Consider the following 15,817-nt stretch of genomic DNA (forward strand, 5'->3'; position numbering starts at 1 on the left):
CCGCAAAAAGCGCAGTACTTCCCAGTTTCCTGTGGTGTGATTTGTCCCCATTGGCGACTCGTAGAGAACCTTGGACTGGATAACAGCGCTGCTTCTGATTGGCTGTTTGCACGCGCTTTAGCGTGCCTTGCCCCTGCGCAGGGCGACGCTGCCGGTAGTGGCGATGTCCGGCCGGTCCAAGCGGGAGTCTCGTGGTTCCAACCGCGGGAAGCGCGAATCCGAGTCACGGGTTAGCTCGGGTCGCGTCAAGCGTGAGCGAGATCGGGAGCGGGAGACCGATGCGCCGAACTCCCGGGGCAGCCCGGTGCGCGTGAAGCGGGAGATCGAGCCGGCGAGCGCGCGCGAGGCCCCGGCGCCAGTCGTGCCGGCGGTGCGGGTGAAGCGGGAGCGCGAGGCGGACGAAGATTCCGAACCTGAGCGGGAGGTGCGAGGTGCGCGGGGCTGGGCAGGGCTCGGGTCTACTCTTGAGTTCTTTTTTTCCTTCCAACTTCTCCTCCCCGGGGGTACTCCACACTTCACCGGTGTCGCTCCTCGACTCTTGACTGCATCTTAATGAGGATACTACAACTGAATAATAACCATTGTTACATTGTTTCTAACAACAAAAACAGCAGCCGCTTTCCTTTATCGAATGCCAAACGCAGGCCGGGAGTTGTGCTAGTTATTTTACAGCTGTCACCTTCAGTTTTTACAAAATATCTGAGAATTGAGTCTTGCTGTAATTTCTGGAATTAGACTATTCAGAGTTGAGAGCCCGAACCCTGGGCACCTGCATCTGTTACCCGGGGCCGTCGCAGCCAGATCTGGATTCTAATCTTGACTGTGACTGAATCATTGTAGTTTGGGAAAGCGGGTTTCATGTGTTTGCTCCTCTGTAAGTTGGTGGAACTGGTCCTGGAACTCATGACCTTTGAGAGTCTTTCTAACAACAGCCAGTGTCACCAGTCCTCCCCGCCCCACCCCCCTCCACTCCCGCCATGACTGCACTCATTCTGCTTCTGTAGTAATTTCCTACTTGACAGTATCTTACCAGTCATGAAATAGGTTTCTACCACTTCGGAAAACTTTACCTGTTTACCTCAATTACACCTTCTGCTTCTGTGAACTTGTAACTATTGATTTGATCATGTTCCTATATACTTGTTTTCTGATGAGTTATTAGGACCCTACTGAAGTAGCCGGTGGAGGATATTACTAGACTACATGCTAAGGGTAGGGTCTGGGGCGGGGGGAAGTATTTCTTATTCTTCAAGACTTGATAATTCCGCATCTGGTCCTGGTTATCTGTATATGATTATACTCTTGAAAAATTATTGCTATTAGAGAGAAAGAAACATAGGTTTTCAAAACTATTTATTTATTTATAGAGATGGGGAGGGAGAGAGAAAGAGAGGAAGAGGAACATCAACCTAAGAGAGAAACACCAATTAGTTGCCTGTTGTACATGCCCCAACCAGAGACTGAACCTGTAACCTAAGCATGTGCCCTGACTAGGGATCCGGCAACCATTTGCTTTGCAGGACGATGCCCAACCAACTGAACCACACGGGTCAGGGCAAGAAACATCGATTTTGTTGGTCTACTTATTTATACATTCATTGGTTGACTCTTGCATGTGCCCTGACCAGGACTGAACCTGCAGTCTTGGTGTATGGGATGCTCTAGCCAACTGAGTTACCTGACCAGGGCCTTATATGATTGATTATACTTTTATATTAATTCTTGAATTTCTTGTTTAGGGTCCTGTGTTTGACATATTTTTTTGCATTACATATTTCGTCCAGAATAGCACCTTGCTCATAGAAAGTGCTTAATGTTCTTTGAATAATCTAGTTAATAATTTCAGGGTATTCTTTAATTTTTTTAATTTAAATACTCTGTCAGCCTCAGGTTTTCCTTTCTTTGGAACAGAAATTGTTTCTTAGACATTTTGCATGGTTGTGGTAAATAGATTGTTTTCTCTGGGACACACTAAGATCCCGGTTGCCGTCACTATCTTCTCTTTTTTCTTTTCCTTTTATTATGAAATAGATGACAAATACTAAGATGGGCTGAATGTAATGCAGAAGTACGTTGTAAAGAAGAATGTGGATGTACACTGTTAAATCTACCACTTGTCAAGAATTTTGAAGGGTCTGAGATTTTATTTGGAAGCTACCAAGTTAGCCTGTTGCAGTTTCAGGGATGCTGGAGGAAGACATGGGACTGTTGGGCCTCAGACAGTTTATCACAGTAATGACAGTAGTCAGAATGGAGTCTTGGTGTCATTTCCCCAGTCAATTCCCACAGTGCAACATGAAAGAAACCCAGTGGGCCCAGTGGGTGGCCCTGCAGGAGGGAAACTATGAGTTTAGAGAGCCTGAATCTTTTACAATGGACTGTGAGATTGCCTCCCCTTTGTTGTGTAGGAAGATATTATCTTTGTCATCTGAAGTTGTTCACTATACAAACATCGTTGACAAGATAGTTTAGAGGCAGTTAGTGCCACTGGTCACAAAATGCGCAGAAATGTGAGAAGACCCTTGGAAAATTGTTTCCTAACACTATTCAGCTTAAGAAGTGGGATATAACTAGAACTGTAGAAGTTCCCCTAGGCCTCTTCCCAGTTGTATCTGCCTCCTTTGCTTAGGTAATCACTTCTGGATTTTTTCCTAATCATGTCTCCTTTTATTAGTTACAGTTTTACCTCATATATGCATCTGTAAGTAGTACTGTGTTTTATTTTGTATTTGATATAAGTGGAATCACACTGTATGTAGTCTTCCGATTTACCCTTTTTTTTGGCTAGCCATATTTTTGAGGTTCATCCAGATAGATGTTCATGGCTACACAGTGTTCCTTCCATTAATGATATATGAAAATATATTTCTCCATTTTATTTTTGGTAGATATTTGAGTTTCCCATCTGGGCTCTTTCAAACGTTGCTGCTATAAATGTTTTTTAGTCAAGCTCTCTTGGTATATGTGTGCAAAAATTTCTCTACAGTATATTAATAGAAGAGAGATTGCTGGGTCAAAAGGTCTGCATATTTTCAGCTGTACTACTCGCCAAGAAGTTGTAACAGTTTTCACTGCTACCAACAGTACATGAACATCCTCTTTGCTCCACTTATTAGCCAACACTTGGAATTTTCTGATTTTATTTTTTTCCTCTGGTAGGTGTGAAGTGGTATGTTACTATTCAAGGAGACTTGTATTTTCTTGATTATTGATGAGGTTGAGCATCTTTTTATATGTTTGTGGGCTGTATTCTTCATTTTCTATTGGGTTGTCTGTTTTTTTAATTCTTCACCAGATTTCTTTATGTAATCTGCAAATAAATCATTTGTTGGTTATATGTGTTTCAAATATATTGTCTCAGTTTGAGTCTTGTTCCATTGTTTCCAATGTTTACTGCCTATGGTGATTTTTCTTTTCAGCAAAGAATGGCCGCGTGGATTCTGAGGACCGGAGAAGCCGCCACTGCCCATACCTGGATACCATTAACAGGTCAGTAGAACACGGATACCTATATAGGAAGTTCTTTGGAATGCACATTAAACAACACATTAAAAAACTTGATCTCTGCCCTGGCTGGTGTGGCTTAGTGGATTGAGTGCTGGCCCATGAACCAAAGGGTTGCCAGTTTGATTCCCAGTCAGGGCATGTGCCTGGGTTGCAGGCCAGGCCCCCGGTAGGGGGCAGACAAGAGGCAACCACGCAATGATGTTGCTCCCTCTCTTTCTCCCTCCCTTCCCCTCTCTCTAAAAATAAATAAAACCTTTGAAAAAGTGTTATCCTTTTTAAAGTTTTCTGCCCAGAAAATTGTGCATCTTGCCCTGTTCATTAATCTTTGTTCTTCAGTTTAAAGAATCAGAGGGCATGTTGTTTTAGGGTGGGCATATCCATAAAGAGCTTTTAGCTCACTTTGACTTGTGTGATGAAATAATGGGATATATAGTGTAAATGACAATAGAAAATTTATTGAGTGCCACTATGTGCTAGGTACTACTCTAGGTGCCTGGGGTTTGGCAGAGAAAAAAAAAGACAAAAAATATGTCCTAATGCCGAGGTAGCTACCTCATCCTTGTACTCTTTTTTTTTTTTTTTCAGATTTCTGATGATGTCTTAGGATGTTTTTCAGTTTATACTCTAGAGACTGTCCATTGTTGTAGGTGACTATTCTCCATTTATGGCTGTTGAACATTTGAAATGTGGCTTAAGGAACTGCATTTTAAATTTAATTTTAATTATTTTAAATTTAAATGCCAATAGCTATGTGTGGCTAGTGTTTCCTTTAAGGGACTGTGCAGCTTTACCAAGACCATTACCAATTAATTAGAGTTAATGTTTGAGAGGAAATTCCTTTGCCAGCTATGGATTCTCAGTAGAAAGTTTTTTTATCCATTTCCTTCCCAGGGCTCATATACCATTACTTTGCCCTTGAACAGATAGATCTATTTTGTAGGTATTTCCCTAATACTCTTTAGGCTTCGCATTTATTTTTATAGGCAAAAATAAGTTTTTCTTTTATAAAAGCATTTCTTCACCCTTTTATGTCTTTCTACCACTTGTCTTTTAATTTGGAATTCTGCTGGGGTCCTGTTACTTTAGTCCTAGTATGGCTTTCCCTCCAGAGAAAGTGACTGCAATGGAATATTCTCAACTGGTTGTAAATAGTAAAAAGAAAGGGTCATTGGCATTGTGTGTCTGGTTGGGATACCTTGACACTGCTCTGGGGCTTGGTGGGTGGAGGTGCTACATTAAATGTCTAGGTAAGGAATAGTTAATGTTCCCCATGATTTCTATGTGGTTATTGAAGCATTCTCTGCAGGATGCTGTGTGACATTGTGGAACACAGCGCCAATGCTGCTTCACTTGGGTGCTGTCCTAGACAACCATCTCTATTAATGGCTTTTGTTTTGTTTTGGCTCTCCCAGGAGTGTGCTGGACTTTGACTTTGAGAAACTGTGTTCCATCTCCCTTTCGCATATCAACGCATATGCCTGTCTGGTGTGTGGCAAGTACTTTCAGGGTAAATAAATGTTTTTGCATGATAAGCTTACTAAGTTTTCAGCAATAGCCACAGGTCTGCTCCAGAGAGTACCCCCCGCCCCCCGCGCCCCCCCTCCCGCTCTGCCCCCAGGAAACTGAGCTGCTATTAGGAGTACTAATAATCCTTGTTTTTGATTCCAGGAAATTGGAATACTCTTAGAAAGTCAATAGGAGGTTCTCTGATTGCTCAGAACCTGAGTGCATATGAAAGGGGGAAAGAACTAGTTAGTGAAAGACTATGTAGGAGATCTCAAAGACTCTGGATTTTGAATCTCTGGTGTTTTCTATACTCATGTCTTTTTCTGAGAATTCTTTGGCTCTAAGGACTTTTTCATTCTGTTCTTTTCTGGCAATTTATTATGAGGGAGATCCCCCCCCAAAACCAGAATTTATTTATAAAAAATTATGTATTCTAACACATTTAAATTTCTGTCACCTTTATTTTCCATTTGATACAACACACCTATTGAGACATTTTTTCCCCTGCTCAAAACAGTTTTTGAACTATTTGATGCCTTTTAGTGCTTCTGCTGTTTTTTCTTTCACCTCGTCCACACTGGCAAAATGTTTCCCTTTGAGGACTTTTTTTAATCTGGGGAAACAAAAAAAAAAGTCTCTTGGAGTGAGATCAGGTGAATAGGGAGGGTGGGGCATGGGGGGGTCATGCTGTTTTTGGTCAAAAACTGCTGAACACTCAGCGTGTGGGCAGGTGCACTCATAAATCACCCATCATGAAATGGGCAAACATGTGGAAAGAGTTTTCAGAAAATTTCACTGTAGATGAATGTAACTCCTCACAACATCTGCTGGTGCACTGATACGGATGGGTCTCTAGAACTCTCACCTGGAAGGGGAAGACTGTATTACAAGGGGTCCGCCCTCCAGAAAATAATTCAGGTTTTTTTGGGTCCCCTGTCGTATTTCAATTCATTTAGAACAAACAAATGCTATGTACATAGTATGGTGGAGCATTTAAAAGAAATATAAACTATATTCCTTACTCTTACAAGGATCTTATAGTCAAGGTTAACACATAAACAATCAGCAAACTCAGTAAGACCATAAAGATTACTGCTAGAGTGTGTGGCATTGAATATAAATAAGGACAATAGGAGTAGAAATATACAGGGACAAAGATCATTGTTACCTGGAGTGTTTGTGTTGAATTCATGGAGGAAGTGGAGGTAGGACTTGAATTGGCAGAACCTGTAGGTTTTGAATGAGTTAAGGGACAGATATTTTAGAAAGGAGTGGCAACAATGAACAAAGATACTTAGGTGCAGGATTGTCCTGAATGTGGGCAGCTGGAAAATCAGGACTGAGTGATGATGGACTAGTACAGCATATGTGTATGTGCATATCTATTTATGTATGTGCATGTGTTGTGTGTAATATACACACAGATATTCCTAATTTCTGGTAATATATGAAATCAATTCATGTATATACATATACATGCACACACATTTTATATTTCATGTTCATACATAGGAAATTAGTTTCCTCATCCAATGTCTTATGCCATCTAGGGAATAAAGTGACAGTTGTGCTATCCTCTTGCTAACTCTTACGATGAGAGAAGTTCATGTGGGAGATTCATTTCATGGACGGCATAGTATTTTGTTTTTGCTGATGTTAACATGTTCCAGTACAAAATCACAAAAGGAAAAATCGAACTTGATCTGTGCCTTTCTGGAATATGCCCTTTTCTCTATAGCCTTTCATTCTTCCTTATAGGCCGGGGTTTGAAGTCTCATGCCTACATTCACAGTGTTCAGTTTAGCCACCATGTCTTCCTCAACCTCCACACCCTCAAGTTTTACTGCCTTCCAGACAACTATGAGATCATCGATTCCTCGCTGGAGGATATCACGGTGCGTGTCCCAGAGGGCTGGTTTGGACTCAGTTCTCCCAAGAACTATTCCAGGGATCCTGGGATCTACCTCACCCAGGGGGGAATCTCAGCCCCTTGGTCTTGAAGAGGCTTCTTTCCCTTTGGAAGGAACCGTGGAAACTGAGAAAGGAGGTCAGGATTCATTACTATGGCCTTTGGTCTGCAACCTAGCCATCATTTCTGCTTTTAATGCTGAGGGTTAGGACTGAAAAAATATGGCTAATTATGAATTGAAGTGAAGGCATTTTTACAAAATAAATTATCTTCCCACACTTAGAGTAAGGATGTGAATTGGGCCTGGCATAGGACAGTGGATCCTAAGCTACGTTCCTGCTCCTAGCTGCTTTTGACACGATGTGGCCAGAATGGCCATCCTTTCCCATTCTTGGTTCCTGTTTGTGACCTCTGCCAAGAGTCACTGTACTTATATGGAAAGCATGGAAAGTTCTGTTGGGCATTGACTAATGTTGGAACTTTTTAGTGTTATTTTCCTTTTCAGCAAATGGCTGCATATTCATTGTGCTGAAATCTCGGTGTTTAGAATGTTTGAAATACTATATTACTTATGCTACTTTTGTAACTTTTATGAGCACATTAATAGATGAAGTTAAACTGTATATGGACAGTATTTACAGGGGGAGAAACAAATAAATTGAGAGTTTCAAAGGGAGTTAGTAGCAGCCTCTGTCCAGCTTGTGACATGACACATGTAGCCCTGCGACTGGGAAGGGTCTGATCCTGCCCCTCCGACCCTAGGGAGTTACGAGGCCTCAGTCCTCCACACTGGAGTGCAGGCGCCCCTGCTCTGCCTTGGAGCCCTGTGCTGGCTCTGTGCGAAGTCTCACTTAAAACCCAGACTTCTGCTGCCTGTGGAGACTTGAGTGTCCTGCAGCTTCTCACAATGATGTATCATGAGGTTGGCTGGACTTGAGGTTAGAGGACAAACCTGAGATTCAGTGATTTTGGGTTAAACGCAGTGACCCTCTTCTAGATTACCTTAGACTTTATACCTGTTGTGGGGAGCTCTTCAAGTGTGTGGCGAGATGTTCATGACTAGAGGGTTTTTCATTTTTGGCAGAAATTGCTATTGCAAACATGTATTGTCAACTAGACAGCCCTAAAACAACTTAGAATTTTCTTTTGCGTTTCAGTATGTGTTGAAGCCCACGTTCACAAAGCAGCAGATTGCAAACTTGGACAAGCAAGCCAAATTGTCCCGGGCGTATGATGGTACCACTTACCTGCCAGGAATTGTGGGCCTGAATAACATAAAGGCCAACGACTATGCCAACGCTGTCCTTCAGGTAGGATCAAATAGGGAACAGTGGGGGAGAGGCATAGTGAGGGAACTCTATTGAGGTCACCCAAGAAATGACTGCCTCTGCTAGAGTGTAGTCAGATGGTCCCCAGACCCCAAGTCTTACTGAGGACTCTACTTGGGTGTTTGTTGTGCACCACGCGGAGCATTCCTATGTCTGCTCAAGGTGCTGCTGCCAAACGGTGAGTCCTTTTTCAGTCTGTGGGCTCAAGGTCTCTGGAGCAGCCAGGGAATGAGAGACAGAACCCATGTGTGGCCTGGCAATACCTGACAGGAAATACGCATGCGAGGTGGTGCAGACTCGTTGTGTCAGCTGTCAGATGTCCTGGTCCTGCCTGCATGCTTAAGCCTTGAAGAGGGAAGGGCAAAAAGCAAAAGTTGTCCTATTTATAATTAAGTTTTGTTATTTAAAATAGTACATGAAGGAGAAAAATAAAAATTAACATGAGTAAAATGTGCACATTTTAGGAAAATTAGAACATGGTGGTAAGCATAAGTAAGAAAATTAACAATAATCCTGCTTTACCAAAAAAATTGTAAACATGAACCCTGGCCGGGTTCAGCAGGTTGGGGCATTGTCCTATACACCACAAGGTTGCGGGTTTGATTCCTGGTCATGGTACATACCTAGGTTGTGGATTCAATCCTCCCCCGTCCGGTCATGTCACATACCTAGGTTGTAGTTTCGATCCCTAGTTGGGGCATGTTCGGGAGGCAGCCAGTCAATGTCTTTCTCTCTCCCCCTCCCACCCTCCTTCCTTCCCTTTCTCCGTACAGTCAATAAAAACATAACCTCAAGTGAGGATTTTAAAAAATAATAATAAAATAGAATGAAAAATTATAAATTTGAATACATATTGTGGGGGAAAAAAGGATGTAGAAAATATACAGTGAAAGCTTAATTTCTTCCTTAGTATTCTGTCCTGGGGAATTCATAGCATATAGACCTCCAAAACTTTTCTAAATATATATTTTTATATATACACATACATGTAGAATATATATTTTTAAAAATCTTTTTAATTGATTTGCGAGAAAGAGAAACATCGATTTGTTGCTCTTATGAATGCATTCCCTGGTTGATTCATGTATGTGCACTGACTGGGGATCGAACCCATAACCTTGGCATATTAGGATGATGCACCAACCAGCTGAGCCACCTGGCCAGGGACCACATGCATAATATTTTGTCATGTAGCAATATGATTTATTTTGGTATACCCCAGTTGATAGATAAAATTTAACTTGTCTCATTTTTTTTTTCTTTTACTAGGGTTACAGTAAATATCCTATTTCTAGTTTTACACTTTATGTGACAGTGTTGCATTTTGTTATATTTCTTTAACCTTCACTTCTTATATTAATGCATCTGGGACCTAGAGTCTGGGCTATAGAGTGTTTGTAGCAACTTGTAAACCCAACAGCAAAACAAGAATGTTCTTCATTTTGCATTGTCACTGTTACCACTGATTTTTTTTTTCCATTTTGACAGGTATCTCCTTTTTTTAACCAAGCCTTTTTTTTTAAATTCACTTCTGAAGTTGACAATACATTTTTTCATGAGTTGTTGGTTTTATGCAGTCAGTTTTCTATTGGTGGTTCATTTTACTGAGCTTTAATAACTATTAGCCCTTTCCTATCACATATGTTGCAGATATTTCTTTTTAGTTCTTGTTTGGCTTTTAAACTTTGTCGATGGTGTTCTTGCATAAAGAATTCAGTGTACAAATTAAAAAAGAAAATCTGTTAGTTTTTGGAGTCTGCCATTGGTCATGCCTGGAAAGATCCCATCCATAGGTAAACAGACTTCATTCAGACTCTTTCTTTTACACTCTTTCACAGCTTTGTGGAGATTGTTCCCAATGGACAGATAGGATTTGAACATGATCAGGGTGGTTAGCTTGATTTTGTGATGGGTTTTAGTTTTTATAGGAAGTTCTCTTTATCTGTAAAAATAAATAGATGAACAAACCCTCTGTGACGATGTTTCTATTAAAATAAGGTTTGAATGGCCAAAGTACTCCACGCGGAGACTGGATAATCTCTCACCAAGAGAGAATACCTACTATTTATTTTGTTGCTGAAGCCAGAGCATGGATAACTGAGAATTAGGATAAACTTTACCATTATCTTCTCCTTTTGAGAGCAACTTTCTCTTTTCAGTAATCACTTTCTAAGCAGGAAGACCTTGTTTCTTTAGCTGAGCTAAGCTTGTAGGGGCTTTCCTCATCGCCTCTAAGGTCCTGTGCTCTCTACATCCTAAGTTGTCTTACCCAACATCTCCTGGGTTTATTGTATTTAGCAGAACCCTCTGTCCTCCTCTCTAAATGGATTACTCTGCTGTAGAAAGTTGTGCTCCTAGTAAACCCAGTGCTGATGAGGATGCACGAACCTGTCAGGAAGGACCTGGGGCAAGACCACATTTAATTAGAGTCCGTTCTGTGGTCTTCCCCCTCCCCACCCCCAGTTTTGTAGCTCACACTAATGAGCATGTATTCCTTAATGAACTAACATGGCTGATGTGTATCTTTTTGCTTAATAAACTAAAACTTATTTTTATTCCTGTTGACCATTTATATTCATAACAGTACATTCATTTTTATATACAGTTGTGTGGTTTTATTACCACCTTTCTAGTTTTACACTTTATGTAACAGTGTTACATTTTGTTATATTTCTTTAACCTTCACTTCAAATTTTATTAACATGATTTTAATATTATTTTAATGTGTATTTAAGAGGTGGGGAACTTGTGGTCTCCAGATAGTTATCTCTGCCTCAGCCAAATGGATGATGAAGAACATTTGGGTTTCTAGCCTTTAATTCTTTATGAATCCAAACATAGTCATAGGCTTAATTAGAGTAAAAGGAAATTATTAAATAAGCTGGTTGGTGGATAGGGATTTAAATACTTTTTCAAAAAAACTTGTGTTATATTCATGTCAGCACAGTGTGCAGAATTGGACTTTGTGTGAAGTTCAATGTGAAAGATGTTGCATGCCAGCCCAGCGGGGTGCGGTCAGGGGGTGAAGGGATTCAGCAAAGAAAGAAAAAAGACTCAGGGACATGACAACAGTGTGGTGATTGCTGGGGGGAGGGGGTATAAGGGGACTACATGGTCATAGAAAAAAATACAATAAAAATTAAATAAATGAAAAAAGGTGTTGCTGTAATGTGAGCTCTAAATATGAGTGTTAACTTCTCACTTTTTAAGACTGTTGCAGGCACAGGTCTATTAGAACTTCAGTTGGAAGAGCTTGGCTCCCAGGGGCTTTGCAAAGGGGCTTTTGATTAATCAGAGTGTTTGACTCCAGGCCCTGTCTAATGTTCCTCCTCTTCGGAACTACTTCCTGGAAGAAGACAATTATAAGAACATCAAGCGCCCCCCAGGGGATATCATGTTCTTGCTGGTCCAGCGTTTTGGAGAGCTGATGAGAAAGCTCTGGAACCCTCGAAATTTCAAGGCACATGTCTCTCCCCATGAGATGCTTCAGGCTGTTGTACTTTGCAGCAAGAAGACTTTTCAGATCACCAAACAAGGTAATGAGCAAGTCATTCATATTTTTTGACTTTAAGGCAGCAAAACTAGTTTGATGAACAGATTTACTTCTATTTTGCATTGGACCTTATAGTAGCTAGAGTGAGTGTCCAGTGGGGAGCGTGATTAGGTTCCACACTCTGTTTTTATCAGCCTGCCCTGATCAGATTCCCAAGAGATTTTGGGTGGCTAGAAAGTCTGTCTAACTTGGTAAACTAACGTATATGGTTCAGGTGAAGACCATGTATCTGGGAAAAGATAACCAACCCTTATTAAGCATCTTCCACCTTTGCTACTCATTTTGTCATGTTGCAGAATAGAATACTCTGATGAACTATTTTGATTGGTTTTATTCCTCTAAACCTAGTTATTGCCACATGAGTAAAGTAGACACTTTGTAGCTCTTAATATCTGGGTCTCATGTAGTATCTTCCAACATCCATGTCAGTTATTTGCTGTTCATTCATGGCGCTAGTAGGTTTTAGAGCTGCAGGGATAAGAAACACAATTTTTCTTTTCCAGGAGCTCCCATGATAATGGAGAAGATAGTTATGTACAGTTGTGATTACAGGGTGTCAGGTGCTTGTGTGATAGAGGAAGCAAAGTTTGCTGTGTGGGAGGGACTCCATTGGAACATGTGGGAGATGGGCTGAGCATAGGAGTGGAAGAAAAGACACCTGAGTTTTAGGTAGGGGGAAGACAGGTCAGGCGCACTCCAGGTAGAGGGGGCACTGTGGACTGCAGATGCCTGGTCCAGACAGAAGACTGCAATTAGCTGGACCCTTGGATTTCAGGGGAAAATGAGAGCTGAGTGGAGATTGGGAGGGAGGGACAATACTATTGGGTTTATATGCCACTGTAAGGAGCTTGGATTATATGCTAACAATAATGGAGAGTCAGTGAAGGCTTTTAAGTAAAGTTATGACATCAGATATATTTAAAAACGTTATTCTGGTTGATGAGTGACTTAGAGGGGAAGTTCAATAATGGCTTTTGGTGAGTGATGAAATACCGGTTCAGAGTAGAGGTGATAATCAAAGGTCCTGGTTGGATCAGAGAGCCTTGGGAGAGAGTAAATATCAGAAAACTAAGAGCCTGACCTTGAGCATTTAATGGCCAGATAGAGGAGGATGCCCAGAGGTTGGATGGGATGGCGTGGCCCAAGAGGAAGGAGAATGCCGGGAACATTTAGTCAGGCCAACCAGTGTGTGGCTTGGGTTATCATACTGCCCCCTGGTTTTGACACGTCCCTCTCTTCCAGGGGATGGAGTTGACTTCTTGTCTTGGTTTTTGAATGCTTTGCACTCAGCTCTGGGAGGCACCAAGAAGAAAAAGAAGAGTAAGTCATACCATTTTGTAAAAGAGAGCTCTTCTTTATTTGCATCCTTTTAAGAACACTTTGTAGCTTCTCATCCTTTTCTAATTAACTATTTAATTTTTTTGTGTTGGATGGTATTTATGAACACATGGGCTAAATTTTGTTCCTGGATAGGCCCCTCTCTGTATTATTCTTTATTAGAATATGGTTATAGCCAATAGAATTTTTAACTTAATTAAAAAAATTTTTGATTTTAGAAGGGAAGGGAGGGAGAAAGAGAGAGAAACATCAATGTGAGACAGAAACATCGATTGGCTGTTTCCTGTACGCATCCTGACTGAGGACCAAATCTGCAACCCAGGGGCAGTATTGATGTTTCTTGATGTGGGTTTGTGGCCTGATGTTCCTTCTGTTTGGCCCAGTAACTCCAGCAAGTGTCTGCAGCCTGTGCGCTCCCTCTTGAGTTCTCAGATTTGTGTCCTTGAAGATTGTAGGATCATATTGTGCATTTCTTTGGTTCTGTTCTGACTTATTCTTTAGTTTATCATTTTCATTGCATGGTAATCATTGTCTCCCTTTGCAGGCAGCATGTGGTCATGGGAAGTTCCTTAAATGTGCAGTTGACCCTTGAACAACATGGGGGTTAGGGGTACTGATCCCTTGTGCAGTCGAAAATCTGCATATAATTTTTGACTCCCCCAAAACTTAACTAGTAATTGCCTGCTGTTGACTGGTAGCCTTACCAACAACATAAACAGTCGATTAACATGTAGTTTGTATGTTATATGTATTATATGCTATATTCTGAAAGTAAGCTAGAGGAAAGGAAACGTTATTTAGAAAATTGTAAGAGAAAACACACTTACAGTATGTATTTACTGAAAACCACGTTCGTGTAAGTGGACCCATGCAGTTCAAACCTGTTTTCAAGGTCAGCTGTATCTTGTTTTGCTTGTGAATTTTTTGTGTTTCATAAATTTCCATGCTCTGTAAATTGTTCATGCATTTCAAATACACTTAATTTTTCTCTTATGGGCCAGGCCCTGTGCTGGAGGGTCAGGAGCATTTTGTGGAGAAGACAGACATAAAATTATTTACACAAATAATTATAAAGGTAACATGGTGGTATACATTACAAAGGTACTTCTGTGTTTAGTGATAGCTTTGAGTTTTAGGCTAGATGTTGGTTTATTTCAGAAATTTAGAAGTATTATGGAAATACTTTCCAACCTGACAGAATTTGCATTTTGATTTCTGTTTTTACAGCTATTGTGACTGATGTTTTCCAGGGGTCCATGAGGATCTTCACTAAAAAGCTTCCTCATCCTGATCTGGTGAGTAGGTTGAACCTGAGTCTCAGACTGAGAGGACTAGGGTTGATGAAGAGATGCTTAGAGAACCACTATGGCCTCTTGCCCCAGGAAGAGGTTCTGCAAAACACCTGCCAGGCTCTATCTAGTTCCCTCAGGTTCCTAGCCCATTGGTGTGCTTAAGTTTGGGAGTTAGTGGTTGGATAGGGTCTGCTGGTTTAAGTGGTATGGCCATTGGGTGGTGGTGGTCTGTTTTTTCAGAAGCTCAGATAAGCTTTCTAGATCTAGCTTTTAAAGTAGTCTGGTATTTAAGTAAAATCTCTGAAGATGGAAGCCCATCCATTCTTGCATTAATCTAATCAGGTGGTGAAGCTGCCCAGTCTGTTGACTTCACTTCAATATAAAAGGAATCACAATATAAATGTAACAAAAACATTGTTTTTTTTCTGTCTGTGGTGGTCTCTTTTGCTGCTCACACTCCTCCTCTCCCTTTCTTTTTTTCTCTTCTTTCTTTTCTTTTCTTTTTTTTTCATTTTTAGCCAGCAGAAGAAAAAGAACAGCTGCTTCATAACGATGAGTATCAGGAGACAATGGTGGAGTCCACCTTTATGTACCTGACATTGGACCTTCCTACTGCACCCCTCTACAAAGATGAGAAGGAGCAGCTCATCATCCCCCAGGTTCCACTCTTCAACATCCTGGCCAAGTTTAACGGCATCACTGAGAAGGTAGCCCATTTGCACACCTACTGCCCTGCTGATACCTCTTTTTCTCTCTTGACTTTTCCCCCCCCACTTACTCATGCATTGGTTGCCTCTTTTTTATTTGTTTGTTTGTTTGTTTATTTTGCTGTAGTTGTCCCCTTGCCTTGCCCTCCTCTGTCTAGTCCATGCCCCCTTGACTTTTTAATTTTCTATTTATACTTAGAAATTGCCACATGTATGTAATGCAGTCTATTATAAAGTATATTGGTCTAGGTGAGCCTTTCAGACCCCATGCTGTTCCTGGCTGATTGAGTTACAACTCTTAACTTGAATTATACTACCCTTTCTTATATTTTCAAATGTCCCTTTAAACCTTCTGCCTTTGGTTGGTGTGGAGGAAGGAGGGGTATGTAGGACAGTAGAAACTCAAAAAAGTAAGAAAAATTCCCATCTTTTAAAAAAATATGATGTCAGTATTAGAGTGGAAAAAAACAACTAAAATATAAATAAATAAACAAATACTTTATTCTTACTATATCAAGTTAAAAGTTTCTTTTTATCTACTGAGCTGTTTCTTGGTTTAATTCCCTTCTTCTTCCTACATAGATTTAGTCCTTTATTAGTGAAGACTCTAAATACCAACAAAAAAACTAGTTAAGGTTTAAGAGGAACTTTATTGGAAGGCATTTCTTAGGGTCTTA

General features: G+C 40.8%; 1 protein-coding gene across 2 annotated transcripts in view; it reads left to right on the forward strand.

Annotated features, from left to right (window-relative positions):
• USP39 (ubiquitin specific peptidase 39) overlaps positions 1-15,817 on the forward strand; it is a 35,337-nt gene that overhangs the window by 2,657 nt on the left and 16,863 nt on the right. The window contains exons 1-9 of one of the 2 annotated variants that reach the window (XM_054577652.1): positions 131-431; positions 3,420-3,489; positions 4,920-5,014; positions 6,772-6,908; positions 8,080-8,232; positions 11,561-11,786; positions 13,046-13,123; positions 14,369-14,436; positions 14,952-15,140. In XM_054577652.1, coding sequence (XP_054433627.1) covers positions 164-431; positions 3,420-3,489; positions 4,920-5,014; positions 6,772-6,908; positions 8,080-8,232; positions 11,561-11,786; positions 13,046-13,123; positions 14,369-14,436; positions 14,952-15,140 — 1,284 coding nt within the window. In that variant the 5' untranslated portion in view covers positions 131-163. Of the gene's footprint in view, positions 1-130; positions 432-3,419; positions 3,490-4,919; positions 5,015-6,771; positions 6,909-8,079; positions 8,233-11,560; positions 11,787-13,045; positions 13,124-14,368; positions 14,437-14,951; positions 15,141-15,817 lie in introns of those variants that run through there. The other variant, XM_054577653.1, reaches the window with a different exon arrangement.

The sequence above is a fragment of the Pteronotus mesoamericanus genome, unplaced genomic scaffold (assembly GCF_021234165.1).
Source record: "Pteronotus mesoamericanus isolate MK-2021 breed Mesoamerican mustached bat unplaced genomic scaffold, CSHL_Meso_final contig_44, whole genome shotgun sequence".
NCBI classification, from domain to species: Eukaryota; Metazoa; Chordata; class Mammalia; order Chiroptera; family Mormoopidae; genus Pteronotus; species Pteronotus mesoamericanus.